Raw genomic sequence first — 18483 nt, 5'->3', positions numbered from 1 at the left:
TCCAAAGTGGAGGTTACTCATACGCTTGCACCAGAACTGAATGATGGGTATTTGGGGAGAGAGATTTTGGCTGGAGTCACATTTTTCTGTGATCACGGACATGTGAAGTGCAGCGCCATGCACTGTACTCTGGTAATATTATGATGCACAGAATTCTTGTTTCCTTGATATGTAGCTGGACTGTTTGCATATTTGGGAAACAAGATCTGTGCATCATATATCAATATTAGTCCCCAGCAGAGTGATCAGTCCCTGGCACTTCACTTCTCATGTCCAAGATCACTGACCAATGTGAAACTGGCCTTGGGGCTCATTCACATCGCCTCGCTGGGGGCAGTGATCTGGCAGTGACCCCCTGTGGCTCCTGGCCCTATGAAAGATCGAGAGGTGAAGAGCGTTCACCCTTCCTCCACCTGGCCGTGTACTCGCTCGGGATCTGGTCCAGCCGAGTAAGTGGCCTTTCACACAAATTTATGAAACCGGTCATGTGCTACCCGTACTGGTTTTATATGGCCACATTCACTTCAATGGGTGATACGGCCAGCGATTTACATGTGACTATTCTTCACCGTATTGTGCCAGAAGTGGGATGCACTGTATACTGCTGTATATACGTACGGTATCCAGGAAGGCCACAAACCGTGGGAGGTGTATTATGTCATTTGCCAGCACAACATATTTTATACAGAGACATGTACGCACGCCATACAGGACTGGAGAAATCACACGTGTGAAAGCAGCAATGCAAGTCTGTAGTGCTAACCACTGAACCACCGTGCTGCTCTATAACTGCCCCAGGTAGATTAGATGCGGGTCCCAGGATCCGGACATGTGCGGATACATAATGTTCACCCCAACGTCCTACTCCCTGAATAAATTATTTGAAGGTGTGGTAAAAAGTTTGGTTGTTACCCCTGATCCACAGCTCAGGGGTTGCACTGTCAGACCCCAATCAGATTGTTCCCCTTTCCTGTATGGAATAATCAGACTAAAGACAACCCCTTTAATTACCCAACTTTAATATTTTTTCTATGGATGGACAGATTAGAGGTGGGCGACCTTGGAACTGAAGACCTTGGAAAATTTGGGATTCATTAGCGGTGGGATAACAACTCTCATACAGGTTGGGTGGGGGGTGAACAGCGATAAAAGGGGGTTTCTCTATTTTTCTGTATGTTTATGTGGTGGTTTGATTCTCTTAGCCGCTAGTGATTCAGGATTTTTGGAAATATTATTGTATACACCAGGATCACCTACGATTGTGCACCAGGTTTTATCCCTAAATTTCAAAGGTGATGTCTACCCTGTCCTAGAGATGCTACACCGCACAGTCTATGGGACCGAGCATGTGCGATGGAGATATAGTGCAACTGCTGCACAACTACAACTCCCATCATTCCCTGCTGACCCACGCCGGGGCTGATGTGAGTTGTAGTTTTGCCCCAGTTCTCCCTCTCCACGTGCCGCAGACTACTGCCTCCTTTGTCTTGTTACCTCATTAGTATTCATGACGTCATGCGGGGCGCTGCCTTGGCGCCAGACGCAGAATCCATCGCCGGTGACGTCTTTACTGTGCGCCGAGAAACCATGGCGGCTGCGGTGGAGAATGGAAGCGGCGGTGACATCCCGCCTGATGTACAGTCCGCGGACCGGGGCGGGTTCCGGTGCCTCCTGTGCGGGGTGACCGTCCCGAACCGTAAGTAATGAGCAGCTGTGCCCAGCAGGGGGAGTGGTGGAGCCGCAGCAACTGGCATCTGTTCTACTTGCTCAATCACATCTCTCCTTATAGATACAGCGCCACCACCTGACCATGGCGTGTACAGGAATTGCAGCTCAGGTGTATAGAAATGAATACAGCTCAGTTGCAATACCAGACACTACCCCTAGTCAGGCGTGGCGCTGTTTATGAAGAAAGTAGCCTTGTTTTTCAATAATAATCTTTAATATTATGAAAGGGCCATAGCTTTACAAATCATAGGGGACATATACAAACAAAATAAAACATGACAGAGCACAAAAATTCATATGGAACAAAAGGACCAAACGCTTTAAATCAAATTAACGATTATAATAACAATTAAGAGGGTTCCCTGCGCGAACGGTGAAACCTTGTCCCCAACAAATATTCACATTGCAGAAACCTTATGGTGTGGAGTTCACTGAATTCATATAAAAAATTGTGAATCAAAGGTCACAATGTATATTTAAAGGGATGTTCTGCTAATAAATGATACCTTGCCTAGAGAATAGGGTTTGACTGTCTGATCGGTGGGGTCCAACCACTGCGATCACACGTGCTGCCATTTAAGGGTGATAGCACACATGGCGTTTTGAACACGTTTTTGGCCTGTTTTTAAGCAGTCCGTCAAAAAAACGGAAGCGTTTTTGATAGGTTTGAATTAAGATAATTGGTCAAACCAGTCAAAAACGGATGCGTTTTTTTTTACTGACTGCTTAAAAAACGGGCTAAAAACGCGTTCAAAACGTCACGTGTGCCATCACCCTAATTCAGTTTTCTGGCACCGCTGTTTAATTAATATGGGTCACATTCCTTTCATGGAATAACCTCCCTCAGACTCCCAACCAATCAGGCAACTCTTAACGAACGTTCCTTTAACCCCTTAGCGCTCTGCGCCGTAGCTGTACTGCGCTGAGTCCCACGAATAACGAACGGTAATCTACCGTTGACATCCCCGGCTAACACCCGCGGTCGGAGTGGGCTCCGATCACGGGTGTTTAACCCGTTAAATGCCGCGGTCAACGCGACCGCGGCATTTAACATGCCTTCTGGGGGTCTTTACCCCATGATCGGCCCCCCCGCACCGTTTTCGGGGGGGGGGGGGGGGGGGCGGCGATCACTGTTTTGGCACCTCTGGGGTCCGATCGGGACCCCAGAGAAGCCTGGAGGGATTGCCTTTAAGATGGCGTCTGTGACGTCATCTTAAAGGCAAAGTGTCAGCCTATGCATCTGCATAGGCTGGCACTGATAATACCCTGCAATACATTAGTATTGCAGAGTATTATCAAGAACAAGCAATCAGATGATTGCTTGTTCATATCCCATGGTGGATCATGTAAAAAATGTAAAAAAAAATGTTTTTCAATAAAAAATTACTTCATAAATCACTAAAAATGCCCATAAGCCCCAAAACATATAAAGAGACATATAACGCTCAAAAAAGTCTAAATCATAACACAGACCCCACATATATAGTATCACCGCGTCCGTAACAATCCATAGAATAAAACTAAATAACTATTGAACCCATATGATGAACGCCGTAAAAAAAAACCGTTAAAAACCCGCCAAAAATTATGATTTTTACCTATTATATCCCACTAAAAATGCAATAAAAAGTGATCAACAAAGCATATGTACTCCAGAATGATACCTTTGCAAAGAATAACATGTCCCGCAAAAAACAAGCCATCAACCAGCTCTGTAGCCAAAAACGTAACAATGTTATGCCACTTGGAAGACAGCAATGCAAAAATGATAGATTTTTCCCCACATTAGGGTTTTATTTGGCAAATTTAGTAAAACATAAGAAAAAATATTCATGTCTGGTATCCCCGTAATCGTATCGACCCATAGAATAAAGATAACAGGATTATTAGGATATACGGTGAACACGGAAAAAAAAAAAGTAAAAAATCCAGTACAGAATTGATGCTTTTCTACTCATGACCTCAAAAAAAGTTCCTAAATTTTCAACAATAGGTGATACCAACCCCAAAATGGTAACACTGGAAAAAGCATCTCGTCCCGCAAAAAAAATGCCGTCACATGGCCCAAATAACGGAAAAGCGAAAATTTTATAGCCTTCAAAAGGGGCCAATGAGGAAACTAAAATCCTGGCAGCTGCAGGTCCCTCCTTCCCTTCTGCGCCTCGCTGTGCCCCCATAACACAAGTAATGGCCACATGTGGGGGGTCGCTGCATTTAGTAAAACATAAGAAAAAATATTCATGTCTGGTATCCCCGTAATCGTATCGACCCATAGAATAAAGATAACAGGATTATTAGGATATACGGTGAACACGGAAAAAAAAAAAAAAAAAAGTAAAAAATCCAGTACAGAATTGATGCTTTTCTACTCATGACCTCAAAAAAAGTTCCTAAATTTTCAACAATAGGTGATACCAACCCCAAAATGGTAACACTGGAAAAAGCATCTCGTCCCGCAAAAAAAATGCCGTCACATGGCCCAAATAACGGAAAAGCGAAAATTTTATAGCCTTCAAAAGGGGGCAACGAGAAAACTAAAATCCTGGCAGCTGCAGGATGCTCCTTCCCTTCTGCGCCTCGCTGTGCCCCCATAACACAAGTAATGGCCACATGTGGGGGGTCGCTGCACTCAGGAGAAATTGTAGAACAAATTTTATGGTGGGTTTTCTCTTTTTATCTTTTGGAAATGGTGTTAATTTTAGGGCTAAATGAACGTATAACTGACAAAATTTGACCATTCTAAATTTCACCGCCATTTTGATTCAATTACTATGAAGATCTCAAGGGGTTAACAATCTTTGTAAATGCTGTATCTGATAGTTTGTGGGGTGCAGATTTGAAAATGGGTTGGTTATATAGGGGGTTTTGTTGCTAAATATGTAAAATTTGATTTCAAACAGTATTTATCCCCAAAATAGTCAATTCTGAAAATACGGAAAATCGCTATTCGATTTGTGACGTCAAAATAAATTATCCAAACATTTCAGAAATTATGAAAATGTAAAGTAGACAAATGGGAAATGTTATTCTGCAAGTTATTTAGGTGGTAAATCGATCTGCCTGAAAACGCTGGGATTTTGAATTTCGAAAATGGCAAATTTTTCTAAAAATTCATAATTTTTTTTTCTTTTTTTTGTAAATAAACGCAAAACTTATCAGCCAAAATTTACCACTAAAATGAAGTACAACATGTGGGGAAAAAACAATCTCACAATCGCTTTGATAAGTAACAGTGTTCAAAAGTTATAACCATATAAAGAGACGCAGGTCAGAATCCAAAAAATGGGACTGAGCCTTAAGCTACAAAATGGCTGCGTCCTTAAGGGGTTAAAATATCAACCATGACAATGTGATTTTTCTGCAATGAATAATATTTGCGTTAATTTTTTCTCTCTTACAGGTCCGAGCCTCGATGATCACCTGAAGGGACGACGTCATAAGCGATTGTGTGAGGAGCGAGACAAGCGCCAGCAGCAGCAGGAGCGCAGTGTGTTTGTCAGCGGGTTCTCCAAAGGCTCCTCCGAGGAGCAAATTAAAGAAACGTTTGAAAAAATATCCCCAGTTAAGAATATTGTCATGGACAAAGACCGGGTGAGAACTTCCTTCATCTCTCTACTCATCGTCAGGATGTTTCTGCATATTAGGCAGTATTTATAAGGTTGTGATACACATGCCATGAATAATCCCCTCAGGTAGGGTATAATATTTTCTTTCTAGGATTCCCTCTTTTTAGTGAATTCTCACCCATTTACCTATATTAAAAAAAAAAAAATCTCCACCAAAGTCATGTAAAAATGAGCAGAGGAGAGTCATATTTTGCCTGAGATGGGTCAAGTTTAGAGGCTGCAGGGGGAAGGTCACTTCAGACACCCCTATCTTTTGTTCTATAGTACCTAGAAACTTGCTGGTGCCATATTAAAGATAAGAATCTCCTCTTTAAGATTGCATCAGGCTTGTTCTATAGATTCGGAGATGCAGGTAAAGACATTGTTGGGAATGGGAAATGCAGATAAAAAAATCAAGTTCTGTTGCTATAGAAAGTAGCTTCAATGGTTTGTTCACACATATTCAGGAACTTCCCTTTAGGTTCTCTGTACTCTTGATGTAAGGATCAGCTCTCTATTCATGAGAGAGAGCCCGTTATAAGGCGGCGGGGGTCTATCGGTCAGTAATTGTGCTGTGTGCTCTCTTTAGGGTCTCTATGCCATTGTAGAATTTGAAAGCCAGGATGGCGTGTGCCTGGCGCTTACACAGACTGACATTACACTAGATGGACATCGCCTGAAAGTGAAACCACGTGAAAAGAAGGAGTTTAAAAACAAGAAAGGAGGAACTCACCGAAACCTGCAGCCCCCGGACCCAGAAACCCTCAGCAAGCAACTGATCCGCTGTTCTGATGTAAGACATAGAGGTTTATGTATAAGATAAGAAGTGGAATTCTTACACTGATGTATGAAAGGGATGGAGCAGGTTTCTTCTTTCTTTTCCATAGTCTTCATTGTGGCTCCTCCTCTTGTGACAATAATGTTCTATAATATCCACCATTTTTTAATTCTTGATACTGGTTGGGCTCAGTTCACACTACCGTCGGGATTTCCGTTTCTAGTTTCCGCTTTTGAAATTGAAAGGATCTGTTTTAAATCCCATTAAAATCAATGTAAATTGTTATGTCTTCTGTTGTCATCAGTTGTACAGCGATCCGTTATTTTCACGTTGCTCGCAGTATTTTTTTTTCTGTTTTTGAAAAAAAAACGGATTCATCCATAATGATGCCGAACTGAAACTTAACGGATGGCATTAAAGGGCATCTACCACCAGGATGAAGGACTGTATGCAAATGTGCTGGAGGGGCTCCAGGCTTCATTAACACCTATGGAGCCTGGAGCCCCTCCAGCTCATTTGCATACAGTCTCTTATCCTGGTGGTAGATGTCCTTTAAGTTATTTTTACATTGAAGTCAATGGGGATGGATAGTAAGTGTCCCCAGAACCCCAGATAGTAATTTTTTTTTTTTTTTTTTTTTAGATGAAGAAATAGACAGATATAGATGGACAAAAATAGTTAATATATGGATAGATTATAGATAAGTGTGAGGTATAGAGAGAAAGGTAGGTAGGCAAATGAGAGATCAATAGGTAGAATAGGTAGTTAGAAATGATAGATAGGCGAGATCTATAGGTAGGTAAAAATTAGACATCTATAGAGGGCAACTATTATGAGGGGATAGACAGATAGCAGCTATAGATCGATGTATTGAAAGTATAAAGTGTTATTAACTGTAACAGACAATGTCATTCGTTATGGTCAGTTTGGTTACTGTTCCGTTATTCCATTATCTTTTTGAAACCGAGGTAAATAAATGGAAATCCTGATGGTAGTGTGAACTTAGCCTCATATTGCTGACTGCAATTGTTAAACTGTCATTTTTAGAGGTACAGGTGGTCCCCTATTTAAAGAGGACCTGTCACCTCAATTTTCGGCACCAGGAGCTGCTTATCAAAGTAAGCAGCTCCTAGTGCTTGAACAAACGCCGCAGTGTTACAGTGATAGCGTTACCGGAAACCTCCAGTAACGCTATCTAACACTGCGGCGGGGTACAATGTTATCATCGGACCGCTCGCAAAGCTGTCTGACTTATTCATGAGGGGGCGGTCGGAGGCGCTGCCTCTTCCCCGGACCGCCCCGCTAGCTCCATAGGCCGGCAGTGACTGCTGCGCGCCAGGCGGCAGTCACCACGCCCCAACCCCGCCCCCTCATGAATACGTCAGACAGCTTTGCGATCTGCCCAACAATTACACTATACCCCGCCGCAGTGTTTGATAGCGTTACCGGAGGTTTCCGGTAACGCTATCACTTTAACACTGGGGCGTTTGATCAAGCACTAGGAGCTGCTTACCTTAGTAAGCAGCTCCTAGTGCCGATAAATTGGGTGACGGGTCCTCTTTAAGGACACCTGACTTACAGACTACCCCTAGTTACAGACGGACCCCTCTGCCCACTGTGACTGGTGAAGTCTCTGGATATTACTATAGCCCCAGACTGTCTGTAATGAAGCTTTATTGATAATCCTTGGTTCCATTACAGCAAATAATTTTGAAACTCCAATTGTCACTGGGACAAAAAAAAAAATTGTCTGGATCTACAATTATAAAATATACAGGTTCTGACTTGCATACAAATTCAACTTTAGTACAAACCCAAGGAACCTATCCTGTATGTAACCCGGGGACCGCCTGTATTAGGATACATTTATACACTTGTATGCAATTTGATGATCTCCATATTTTTTTGGTCTCTTCAAGGTAGAAGATCAAATGAAAAACCTTGTCTCCCTCTGTTCTCCATCTCATCACGAGAGCCGTCTGCGAGAACTGCTGCTTTCTCTTCTGCGAGAGACGTTTACAGAGTTCTTCCCAGGTGAGGACTCGATCAGTCTGGGGGGGGGGGGGGGGGATGTTATGGATTAGGTCTGCCAATCAGATTGAATCTTTCATATAAAGCAAAACCTCTGAGTAACGAGAGTTGAAATGTGATTGGTTGTTATGTGTTTGGTTTTATTTTGAGAGTGTGCAGGGGTGAAGTTGCGATCACTAATGTGATGGCTCCTTCCCCTCTACCTCTTCTTTTGGACACTATACATTATATTGGCTGTACATTCTTTGACTGCGCAGTTTAATGTTATGGGATAACCATCCAACAAACCAGATGACCAGTGGATGAATCGGGTGCACATGTTAATACAACCCTAAGGCCAGTGGTCACGGTCAGATTTTGCAGACTGACCACAGTACTGATGATGCAGGGACAGTTCTGCGTGGAAGAGGTCCCTCCTTCTATACTTTATCACTACCGATGTTCTCAGTACTGTGGTCGGTGTACAAAGTCCCCCTCTACTTTCTTATCTGCGTTTTGATAGGTTGTCAGCTTCTCCCGTTTGGTTCCTCTGTAAATGGCTTTGAGATCAGCGGATGTGACTTGGACTTGCATCTGGAGCTTGGAGAGAATGAAAAAGAAGATCTGATGGAAGAAGATAAAGACACTGAAGAGAAGAAGGTTACAGTTAAGGATATAAGTGGAGATAATCGTGGAGAAGATGAGGAACTGGAGGAAGGAGCCTCTCCCAAGAAAGATGGAGATGAACTGGATATGCAAGTAACTGCGGAGAATGAGAGTAGTGATGATGATGAGGAGGAGGAAGAGGAGGTGAGATGTTATCTGCAACTAACCCTATATTTATGACTACTATGTTCTTTTTAAAAAAAAAAAAAACAACTTTTGCTAAAATAAAACAAGACATTCCCATAGAGGAGAGATCTTTATCATAATCTTATTATAGATCCTCTTCTTGCATCGAAACTTAGCAGCAATCGCTGCATCCTGTGATCTTCACTTCCCAGCAGCCCTCACTTCTGCTGTCTGTATCTCTAGTTTGCAGTCCCCTTGCTGCTGCTGCTGGTGGTGGTGGGGGAGACCTAGCTGCTGTGACTCACTGCTCCCCCTCCCCTCTCCATGGATCCTCAGTGAGTTTCTGTCTTGTAGTAAAAGAAAAAGTTCTAAAGCTATTTTAACCAAAAATATTAGTCATTCACATTAAAAAAAGAAAAAAAAGGATCCTCTGCTGTGGGGCAGTGGTTGGGTTTGGCTGTATTAGTGTTAACTATAGCAACACTTTGCCCTTCAGAACATCGCGCCTGGACTGTCACTGCAAGGACTTTCCCATGAGGAGATTCTCGATGTTGTAGGAAGAGTCTTGCGGCAGTGTGTCCCCGGAGTGCACGGGGTGCAGAGCGTTCCCTCCGCACGGCGGCCGGTTATACGTTTTCAGCACAAGACTTCGGGCTTGAGAGGAGACATCACCCTAAACAACAGGTAAGGCAGGAATCGAGGGGGCTGATACAGATTGTGACCTCATCCCCTGCCACAGAATAGATACAGCCAATATTGCTGGTCAATGAGGGTCAATCAACTGGGGCCCTCTTGATCACAAAATGTGAGTCCTATTACCCCAAATTGATGGAGAAAAGGTCTAGTGTGTACTCTATAACTTCATCTTCTATGGGACTGTCAGAGATAAGTCATTCATTCTAACTGGACCCTGGTCTCATGATCAATGGGATCCCAGCTGTCAAACCTATTAAACAGCAAATTATCTGCTGTCCTGAAGAAGGGGATAGTTTTACAACTTGGGCCAACCGCTTTAAGACTCTGTTCATTTGTTCTGGAGAAGAAATTAAAGCAAATATGTACATTGTCTAATGCACTCACTTTCCCTATTCTATCACATATGGTCTCATGTAATGACTCTTTTCTTGACTAGACTTGCTTTACGTAATTCTTCATACCTGCACCTCTGTTCTGATCTGGACCCTCGGGTGCCGCAGCTTGTATACACTGTCAGATACTGGGCCCGGGTGCAGCAGCTCGCAGGTGAGTTGTACAGTCATATCAGACACGTAATGTGCAGCATAGGAGGAGAGACAAGTTTTGAAGCTCATATCGCTGTTCCCTTTCATTGTAACCCCCAGGTAACCCACTAGGGGGCGGACCACTACTGAATAACTATGCCCTGACACTGATGGTTATCTTCTTCCTACAAACAAGGAGCCCCCCGGTAATTCCCAGCCTCATCCGTCTGCGGGAGATTGCAGGTAAGTTATGTAGCAGGACGACCTACTACCTAGTGTGGCACGCTGTTCTGTCATTGATGCCATCTTATTTTTTTTCCAGATAACGACACCTCACAAGTGATTGACGGCTGGGACTGTTCGTTTGTCTCCGACAGCACCCAGTGCCCGGCTAGTGAAAACCAGCAGAGCCTGAGTGAGTTAATATTAACACGTTGTTGTCTGTTTACTCACTGTAATGAATTGTAGACTTTCCACCTGCAAAGTCAGATGGATAATGAAGTGTCTGGAAGGATTCACAGGATAGGGCCTAACTTGTTGATCGGTGGGAGTCTCAGTGATGACACCCCACAGATCACGAGAATGGGGTGCTCCGATGGGGTCTAAGGTACCTTTCTCAGACCCCTCGTAGCTCTACGAGATGAGTGGAGCAGACAGCCGCACATGACTGTTCTGCTACATTCATCTCTATGGAGCCGTCGGAGATTGCAGCTCGGGAAGGGACAAGGGATCAGCTACAGATGCAGAGGGTGCATGTACTTCTGCAAGCTAAGTGTTTCCTGCAGCTCCTTCTACATTCTGCCTTCAGCTGACCAGCTGGACGGGGGCACAATTCAAACACCAATATCTCCTGATACCTACACAATTCTAGTTTCAATTCTGGTATCATATTAAATATCCACTCTTAAAATTACAATCAGAAATGGATTCCTTCTATTTCTTTCTAACTTTAAGAGTAGAAATCTCTGGTTCTGTGAAGCCTCCATACACAATAAATGCATATTAAAGGGGAGATTCTCCTGTTTAATATTACAGAATTTCTATGTGCCAGGGTTCCAAAAATATAAGAAATATATATAATATAAGGAAGTCATGACTCCTAATGTGAAGTAATAAGAATAGATGATTGATTTATACTAGAGACCTGACATTGCAGGACATAAGTCACATTTGTGAGGCCTTTAAGGTTTATTGCTCTATTTCGCTGCTTCTCTGAATAATCTTTCATTTTTCTGTATTTCCAGATTCTCTGCTTTCAGAGTTTTTTAGTTACTTTTCTTCCCTGGACTTACACTCTAATATCCTCTGCCCCCGTGATGGCCTTCTCATGCCCATCCCCGTCTCCTCTCCTCCACCTACCTGGACAGAAGGTTTTCGGATGGGCCCTCTGAACGTCCAGGATCCGTTTGAGTTGAATCATAATGTGTGCGGTAATGTTAGCACGCGGATAGCGCACCGCTTTACTGCCCGGTGCTCAGCCGCTGCCAAGGCCTGCCGCTCCCCTATATTCCTGCTCAGGTCATCATCTCGTCCCTGGGGTGTTAACTTACTAATACAACCTTCGCCCTCTGAAGGAGACAAGGCTGAAGGGGCAGACATTGCGATATCTATCGGTAAGGCTTTGTTGGAGGATGTATTTGCGGCTGTGAAGACTGTGTTAGTAGAGGTCTTACTGTGCGGCTGTAAACGGGATAGTGACAAGGATGGCGTTGGTGTGAAAAGCAATGAGGAGACTGCCCACGTGGTGCCCAGTGTGGAAGAGCTCAACATCGAAGATAAAGGAGCGGAAGTAAAAGGGGAAAATATGGGCGAAGACGGAATTAAAAATGAGAGGAAACGGGAAAGCTCTGATGATATACAGGGCACCAGCCCCAAAAAGAGGAGGATAGAAGAAGATGGCAGTGACCCTGTGGCTGATCGGCAGAAAAACGTGATCGAGAAATCGCCCTGCAAAAAAGGGAGCCCGTCTAAAGTGCATAAAAATCCGCAAGAGGACGGAGCCCTGTCCATGAGGATAGATGTCTGGCATCACATCTGGGAGGGCCGGCGCAAAGTGCGGAGGAGCATGCAGGGGAAAGTAGAGCAGGGCATAAAACTGGAGACCGCGGTGTCCCGGGCATTGTCAGCGGGCACACAGGAGGGCGGCAGGCCAATCCTGCAGATAACCGCAACGACTCGGCTGGGCACTGACGGCAGCGCTATACTGCATCTCTCCCCAGACTCTGACGACTATGGCTGCAGTGCCACCTTCTTCCACTTTTTAAAGATATTTCTTCCTCGCATGGTGGAAAACGTATTAAGTGCTAAAGACTAAATGTATGTTCAGGGGTTGTACTGGGTTTGAATGTTATTCTATATTCCTTGTCCGGCTGCTGGGACTCTGTGATTAAAAGACCAGACACCCCCCTAGCGATCTGGAGAACAAGGGTCCTGTTTGCAGCAGGTTGAGTGTGTGCCCTGCTGCTCCATTCAGTAGTGTGGGATTGTCAGAAGTTATTGTCCGGCACTCACATGGATTGTGATTGAGAGAGACTTGGAGATAACCAAATAATGTGATCTTATATTTCTGACACTTCCATATTACTGAATGGAGCGCCATGGCGTGTACCCAAAATGGTGACCGTCAATTAGTGAGAAAAGACCCCCCTCCTTCTCCAGATCTCATGATTAGTGGGGTTCCCAGCAATCAGTCAATCACCAGATCAGCCCTTTTGTCCTTTATCATGTGTAAAGGGGACAACATGCAAACTTAGTACAACTCCATTAAAGGAAATCTACCATAAAAATCCATCATGATAACCCAGGGACACTTAGTCATAGATCCAGGCACTGTGACTGTGGTAATCTTCTTATATTTATCCATGGACTCCTTCCTTCTAAAATTATTCTAATGAACCTGAGGGGCTATGGGCGTGTTACCAGAGCCCCTCAGTGCTGTAGCTTCACAGCACTTCTCCCCACCCTCTGTCTGATGTAATGTCACAAAGTGGGAGGGGGGGGGGATTGATTTTGCACAGTGTAACAGTCTGTGAAGCTACAACACAGAGAAGCTCTACCAACACCCCCTGGAGCCCTTCTTACTCATAAGCATAACTTTTAAAGTTGATTCTTAATGGAAGGAGGCCACAGATAACAAATGTAAGAAGATTACCACAGTTGTGGTGCCTGGATCTATGAGTCCCTGGTTTTTCATGATGGATTTTGATGGTAGATTTCCTTTAAGGGATTCTGTTTTTTTGCTAAAACTGTCATGTAAATATGGTTTTATATGTAAATCTCTATTCATTGTTTGCCAGTTATTTTCAGTTCTGTTTTTGGCATAAAATATAAAAGAAAAATGTGGACTCTGTCCTGTTTGCTTGTTATCATCTATTTCTATTTTTATGTTTTCAAATGGTCGCTATTTTTTTAAATTAATTGCATTCGGGTTCTTTTCATGCTTCACTTTCCTCCTCTTATCCTGGGATTAAGTTTCACATACAGACCAGATTTGCAGATATCAGATTATATGGAGATTGAACCAAAACTGAGAGGCTTTTAATACTGATGACTTATCCATGGAATAGGCCGATCAGGATCTGATACATGGTCGCCCACTGATCAGCGGTTCCTGCTATACTGCTCCCATATATGGATGTGAAAATGGATTGATCCGTCCACTGTATTTGACTACTGTAGCTCTACTCCCACTTGGGTGCATAGAAGCAGAGCTGCAGTTCCCAAGCATTACCACTATACAGGGGACGGAGCCATCTGCTTCCAGTTTTGTCAACTGTAGGGTGATGCCACACATGGCGTTTTGAACCCGTTTTTGGGCTATTTTTAAGCAGTCCGTTAAAAAATGCATCTGGTTTTTTTTAAAAACGCATGTGTTTTTTGAAAAGGCATCCGTTTTTGACAGGTTTTACCAATCATCTTAATCAAAAACGGTCAAAAGCTGATGCGTTTTCAAAAAACGCATGTGTTTTTTTTAACGGACTGCTTAAAAACGGACCAAAAACGGGTTCAAACCGCCACGTGTGGCATCACCCGTAGCTTCCATAGCCCAAAAGCCCATAACACAAGCCATCAAGCAGGCCGCATGGCCTAGTACCACTACCAACTACAGATGAACGGACCTGGTTCCAGTTCGGCCCACCCGACCTTGACATATTGTTGTATTGGCAGCCGAACGGTTGCTAGAAGTGTCAATATTCCGTATTGGCTGTTACGGTTGCCAATGCGATAATATGTCCAGGTCGTGTGGTCCAAACTGGAACAGAAACATCGGGTCCGTTCATTGATACTACCAACCACTGTTGACAAGTGGGTCTGTGTGTTTTTTGCTTACCAGTGGTTTAGAATAGGGGAAAAAGAAAGCACCTAAAATAAAACAACCCATAACATTATACCAATATAATCAAATGGTCACCGATATCGGTCATAGTTTCGTCCAACGGGTAAAGAACCCAAAGTGCTAAGGATAAGCATCACATACCAGGAGCCGCGGAGCCCTCACTCCCTTTCAATCTTGTGTAAAACTTTTATATTCACACGTAATCTTCCACCAAAAATAACGTTATTCAACTGGGGTCCAATCAGTACAGCGCCAGCGCCTGACTCGCCTGCGAGAGCACATGGACTCCTACAAGCCCCAGAAATGAAAATCAGAAATGCCTACAACAAATTACATACCATCAAAATCCATCATGATAAACCAGGGACATTACTGATAGATCCAGGCACCGTGACTGTGGTCATCATCTTATATTTGTTATCCATGGAGTCCTTCTTTCTAAAAACAAATTTTCTAATTATGCTAAGGAATCAGAAAGCCTCTGGGGGTTATTACCAGAGCCCCTCCATGCTGTGACACTATCTCCCCCCTGTTCCCTCAGCACTTCCTAATCTCACTCTGACTAATCTCAGGGTGTCTGGTATTGTAGAATATTTCAATACAACCCAAAACCCAATGACAGGTTGAAGAAAGCAGCAATGTTTTTATATTCTATACACCCCCTTTAAGGCCGCGGTCACACGAAACGCTAGGCGTCCGTTTATAACGCGACGCTAGCGCACAGGGGGAGGTCCTCGGCCCGAACGCACATGCGTTTCCAGCGGAACGCATGCTATTGGCTTATCAATCGCATGTGTTTCCCTGGAAACGCATGTGTGTTCGGGCCGAGGACCTCCCCCTGTGCGCTAGCGTCGCGTTATAAATGGACGCCTAGTGTTTATGTTACTTCGGCTGTGGCAGAGAAACTAAAATGAAGTGAACCAAACAGACAGAGACCCTCTATCACACAACCGACCCCGGGGGGATTCATGAAGACTGAACGCCAGTCCTAAAGTATTCCCTGCCTCTTGGTAAATACAGGTGCAAACTCATTTATGAACTGCCGGAGATTTTAGTTATACTTTCTGCCAGTTTTTTCGGGTGAGGGCACATTCACACAATGCGTTGCGTGTTGAGGTTTTTGACGCATTCCACTGGCTTCAGCCTTGCTCACATGCTGAGGTTACGTTGCGTTTTAGCAGATGCAGTGGAAACACAATGTAACCTCAGCATGTGATCAAGGCTGAAGCCTTTGGAATGCGTCAAAAACGCATCAAAAAATGCGACCCACGTGTGAATGCGCCCTGAGTCTATAGTAAATCTGGTGGGCTGGGCGTTCGGTAGTTTAGGCCGCGGTCACACGTACCGCTAGACGTCCGTTCATAACGCGACGCTAGCGCACAGGGGGAGGTCCTCGGCCCGAACGCACATGCGTTTCCAGAGAAACGCATGCGAACGGCTTAACAATCGCATGCGTTTCCCTGGAGGACCTCCCCCTGTGCGCTAGCGTCGCGTTATGACGGACGCCTAGCGGTACGTGTGACCGCGGCCTTAGAAGGGGTTACTACCATCAAAATCCATCATGATAAACCACTGTCTTACCTTCCCCCTGGGAGAGACAGTGTAACAGCCTGTAAAGCCTGATCACATAGGGGCTAGGGTAGTCCTTTAGGCTCATTAGCATAATTTCAAAAGCTGATATTAGAAGGAAGGAGGCCATGGATAACAAATATAAGAAGATTACCACAGTCCCGATGCCTGGATCTATCAGTAATGTCCCTGGTTTATCATAATGGATTTTCTTGGTAGATTTTCCTTTAAACATTTGTCACTTTTGTGTGTCTTTTCAGACAAAAGTCTCAAAAGAACCAACAGACGTGCTACTTCATGTATCAACCACTAAGATAAATCAAGTTACCCAAAACCTTAAAAAGACAGACACACTTTCCAGAAGATGAATGTCCCTGCTGGTCTTTTCTACCGGGGCCTGATACAGGGGTATGTGACAGCCCCTGTGGTCACATGTCCATACTCATACACAAGGGAGCAGTGGGTGACTGCAGAAACTTGGAGGGCGCGTTCACACGTTGCGTTTTGGTCGCGTTTTCATTGCGTTTGAAATGCATATACAACAGCTGATGAGAGGTGATTTGCCTAATTACATTACTGTTTACGTTTGTAAATGCAATGTTAACACATTGTTAACGCATGCGTTAACATCGCGTTTACGATGCGTTTTGTAAACGGAAATGTTAACAGTGATGTAATTAGGAAAATCACCCCTCCTCAGCTGTTGTATATGCGTTTCAAACGCAATGAAAACGCAGGTCAAAACGCCCGGAGGGAGCGTCCAAACATTCAGGCCGCGGTCACGCGTACCGCTAGGCGTCCGTCATAACGCGATGCTAGCACACAGGGGGAGGTCCTCGGCCCGAACGCACATGCGTTTCCAGGGAAACGCATGCGATTGTTAAGCTAATCGCATGCGTTTCTCTGGACACGCATGTGCGTTCGGGCCGAGGACCTCCCCCTGTGCGCTAGCGTCGCGTTATGAACGGACGTCTAGCGGTACGTGTGACCGCGGCCTCAGTTTTTCAGGTGCAGTTTTTGAGGTCCAAACCAGGAGAGGAGTTCCATTTTTCCTTGGAGTAATTTGCGTTTTTTTTGCGTTTTCGGCGCATTTTTGACGCGCGATTCAATGGGAGACTCGAGCATATTTCAAAGGGACCATGGTTTGGGATTAAAATGTGTTATTTAATTGAAAAATAATGTCTTCTGATAATTTGCAAACATCTGCGATCTATTCTTCACTGTTCCGCGCGTATATTATCTCCCGACAATTTAGCAGATGTGAAGAACAGTGAAGAATAGAATAAAAACATTGTACACAGTGAACACAGGATCATTTAAGATAAAAACACAGTGCAGAACACAGTGCAGAATAGATTACAGATGTTCGGCACATCTGCTTACTTGTCGGGAGATACGCGCGGAACGGCGCGAACAAAATAGCATGTGAAGAACAATATATATGTGTGTGAAGAACACATTGCAGATGTTTAAATACATCTGCAATGTGTTCTTCACACATATATATTGTTCTTCTCCCCGCGGTGTAGACAGGGCACGGCGTGAGCGCGCACAAAGTTTCCCAGGTGTCGCCCACCCTCCCTTTACTCGTAGCTGTACACACAGGCGCGGGGTAACGTCTGCTGAGCGGTGCCAGTGACATAGGAAACCTTCACACACCGCCAGGTTCCCCTTCTCTGTACGGGATAGCAGCCGCAGGTGTCGGGCTGCGTGCTCCCGTGTACAGCAGGTGCCTGCTGCCGTCCTCCTTGCGGCGCTGCAGGACTTTGAGTGAGGGAACAGCTGCATACTACACAGTCTCCGAGCCCTCGTGTCCCCTCTTCTCCTGCGACAATGGGACAGCCCCAGCAGTGACACGGCACCTGTGCAGCACACATTAAGGGGGTGGCGGCTGCTTACTATTGTCATACGTCCCTGACGTGTATGAACGCTGTGCTACATGACTGAGGGAAAGCTTCAGTTACATGGAGGGCAGGCAGTGCCGCATACAGTACACACGGGAGTGTTATCTGATAACACCCTGCGGGAATGTCCTGCGGGGGAGAGGAGGCGCTGCCAGCCGCGGTGTAACCGATGTTATCCACTACAAGGATGGGCACATTGTTGTTCAAAATAGCATGTGAAGAACAATATATATGTGTGTGAAGAACACATTGCAGATGTTTAAATACATCTGCAATGTGTTCTTCACACATATATATTGTTCTTCACATGCTATTTTGTTCGCACCGTTCCGCGCGTATCTCCCGACAAGTAAGCAGATGTGCCGAACATCTGTAATCTATTCTGCACTGTGTTCTGCACTGTGTTTTTATCTTAAATGATCCTGTGGTCACTGTGTTCACTGTGTACAATGATTTTATTCTATTCTTCACTGTTCTTCATTGTGTTTTTTTAATTAAATGCTCGATCGCGAGCAGGGGAAATACTGTTATTCTGGTCACC

General features: G+C 44.5%; 1 protein-coding gene across 1 annotated transcript; it reads left to right on the top strand.

The window, feature by feature from the left end:
• Positions 1–1500: 1500 nt before the first annotated feature.
• TUT1 (terminal uridylyl transferase 1, U6 snRNA-specific) lies at positions 1501–13661 on the top strand. The gene is made up of 10 exons (XM_072118474.1): positions 1501–1696; positions 5129–5319; positions 5923–6126; positions 8031–8145; positions 8645–8931; positions 9410–9597; positions 10046–10155; positions 10254–10376; positions 10456–10548; positions 11378–13661. The coding sequence occupies exons 1-10, from the start codon at positions 1516–1518 to the stop codon at positions 12445–12447; spliced, it is 2562 nt and encodes an 853-aa protein (XP_071974575.1). The 5' UTR covers positions 1501–1515; the 3' UTR covers positions 12448–13661.
• Positions 13662–18483: the final 4822 nt, after the last annotated feature.

The sequence above is a fragment of the Engystomops pustulosus genome, chromosome 7 (assembly GCF_040894005.1).
Source record: "Engystomops pustulosus chromosome 7, aEngPut4.maternal, whole genome shotgun sequence".
Lineage (NCBI taxonomy): Eukaryota > Metazoa > Chordata > Amphibia > Anura > Leptodactylidae > Engystomops > Engystomops pustulosus.
The sequence above is the reverse complement of the archived record's forward strand: the minus strand, read 5'-3'. Positions and strand labels throughout refer to the sequence as shown.

Excerpts from the sequence above, each read along its gene's own strand:
- TUT1 (XM_072118474.1), top strand. The coding sequence starts at position 1,516 with ATGCGGGGCGCTGCCTTGGCGCCAGACGCAGAATCCATCGCCGGTGAC. Across the intron at positions 1,697-5,128 it reads CGGGGTGACCGTCCCGAACC|GTCCGAGCCTCGATGATCAC; the intron begins GTAAGTAATGAG and ends TCTCTCTTACAG. Across the intron at positions 10,549-11,377 it reads TGAAAACCAGCAGAGCCTGA|ATTCTCTGCTTTCAGAGTTT; the intron begins GTGAGTTAATAT and ends CTGTATTTCCAG.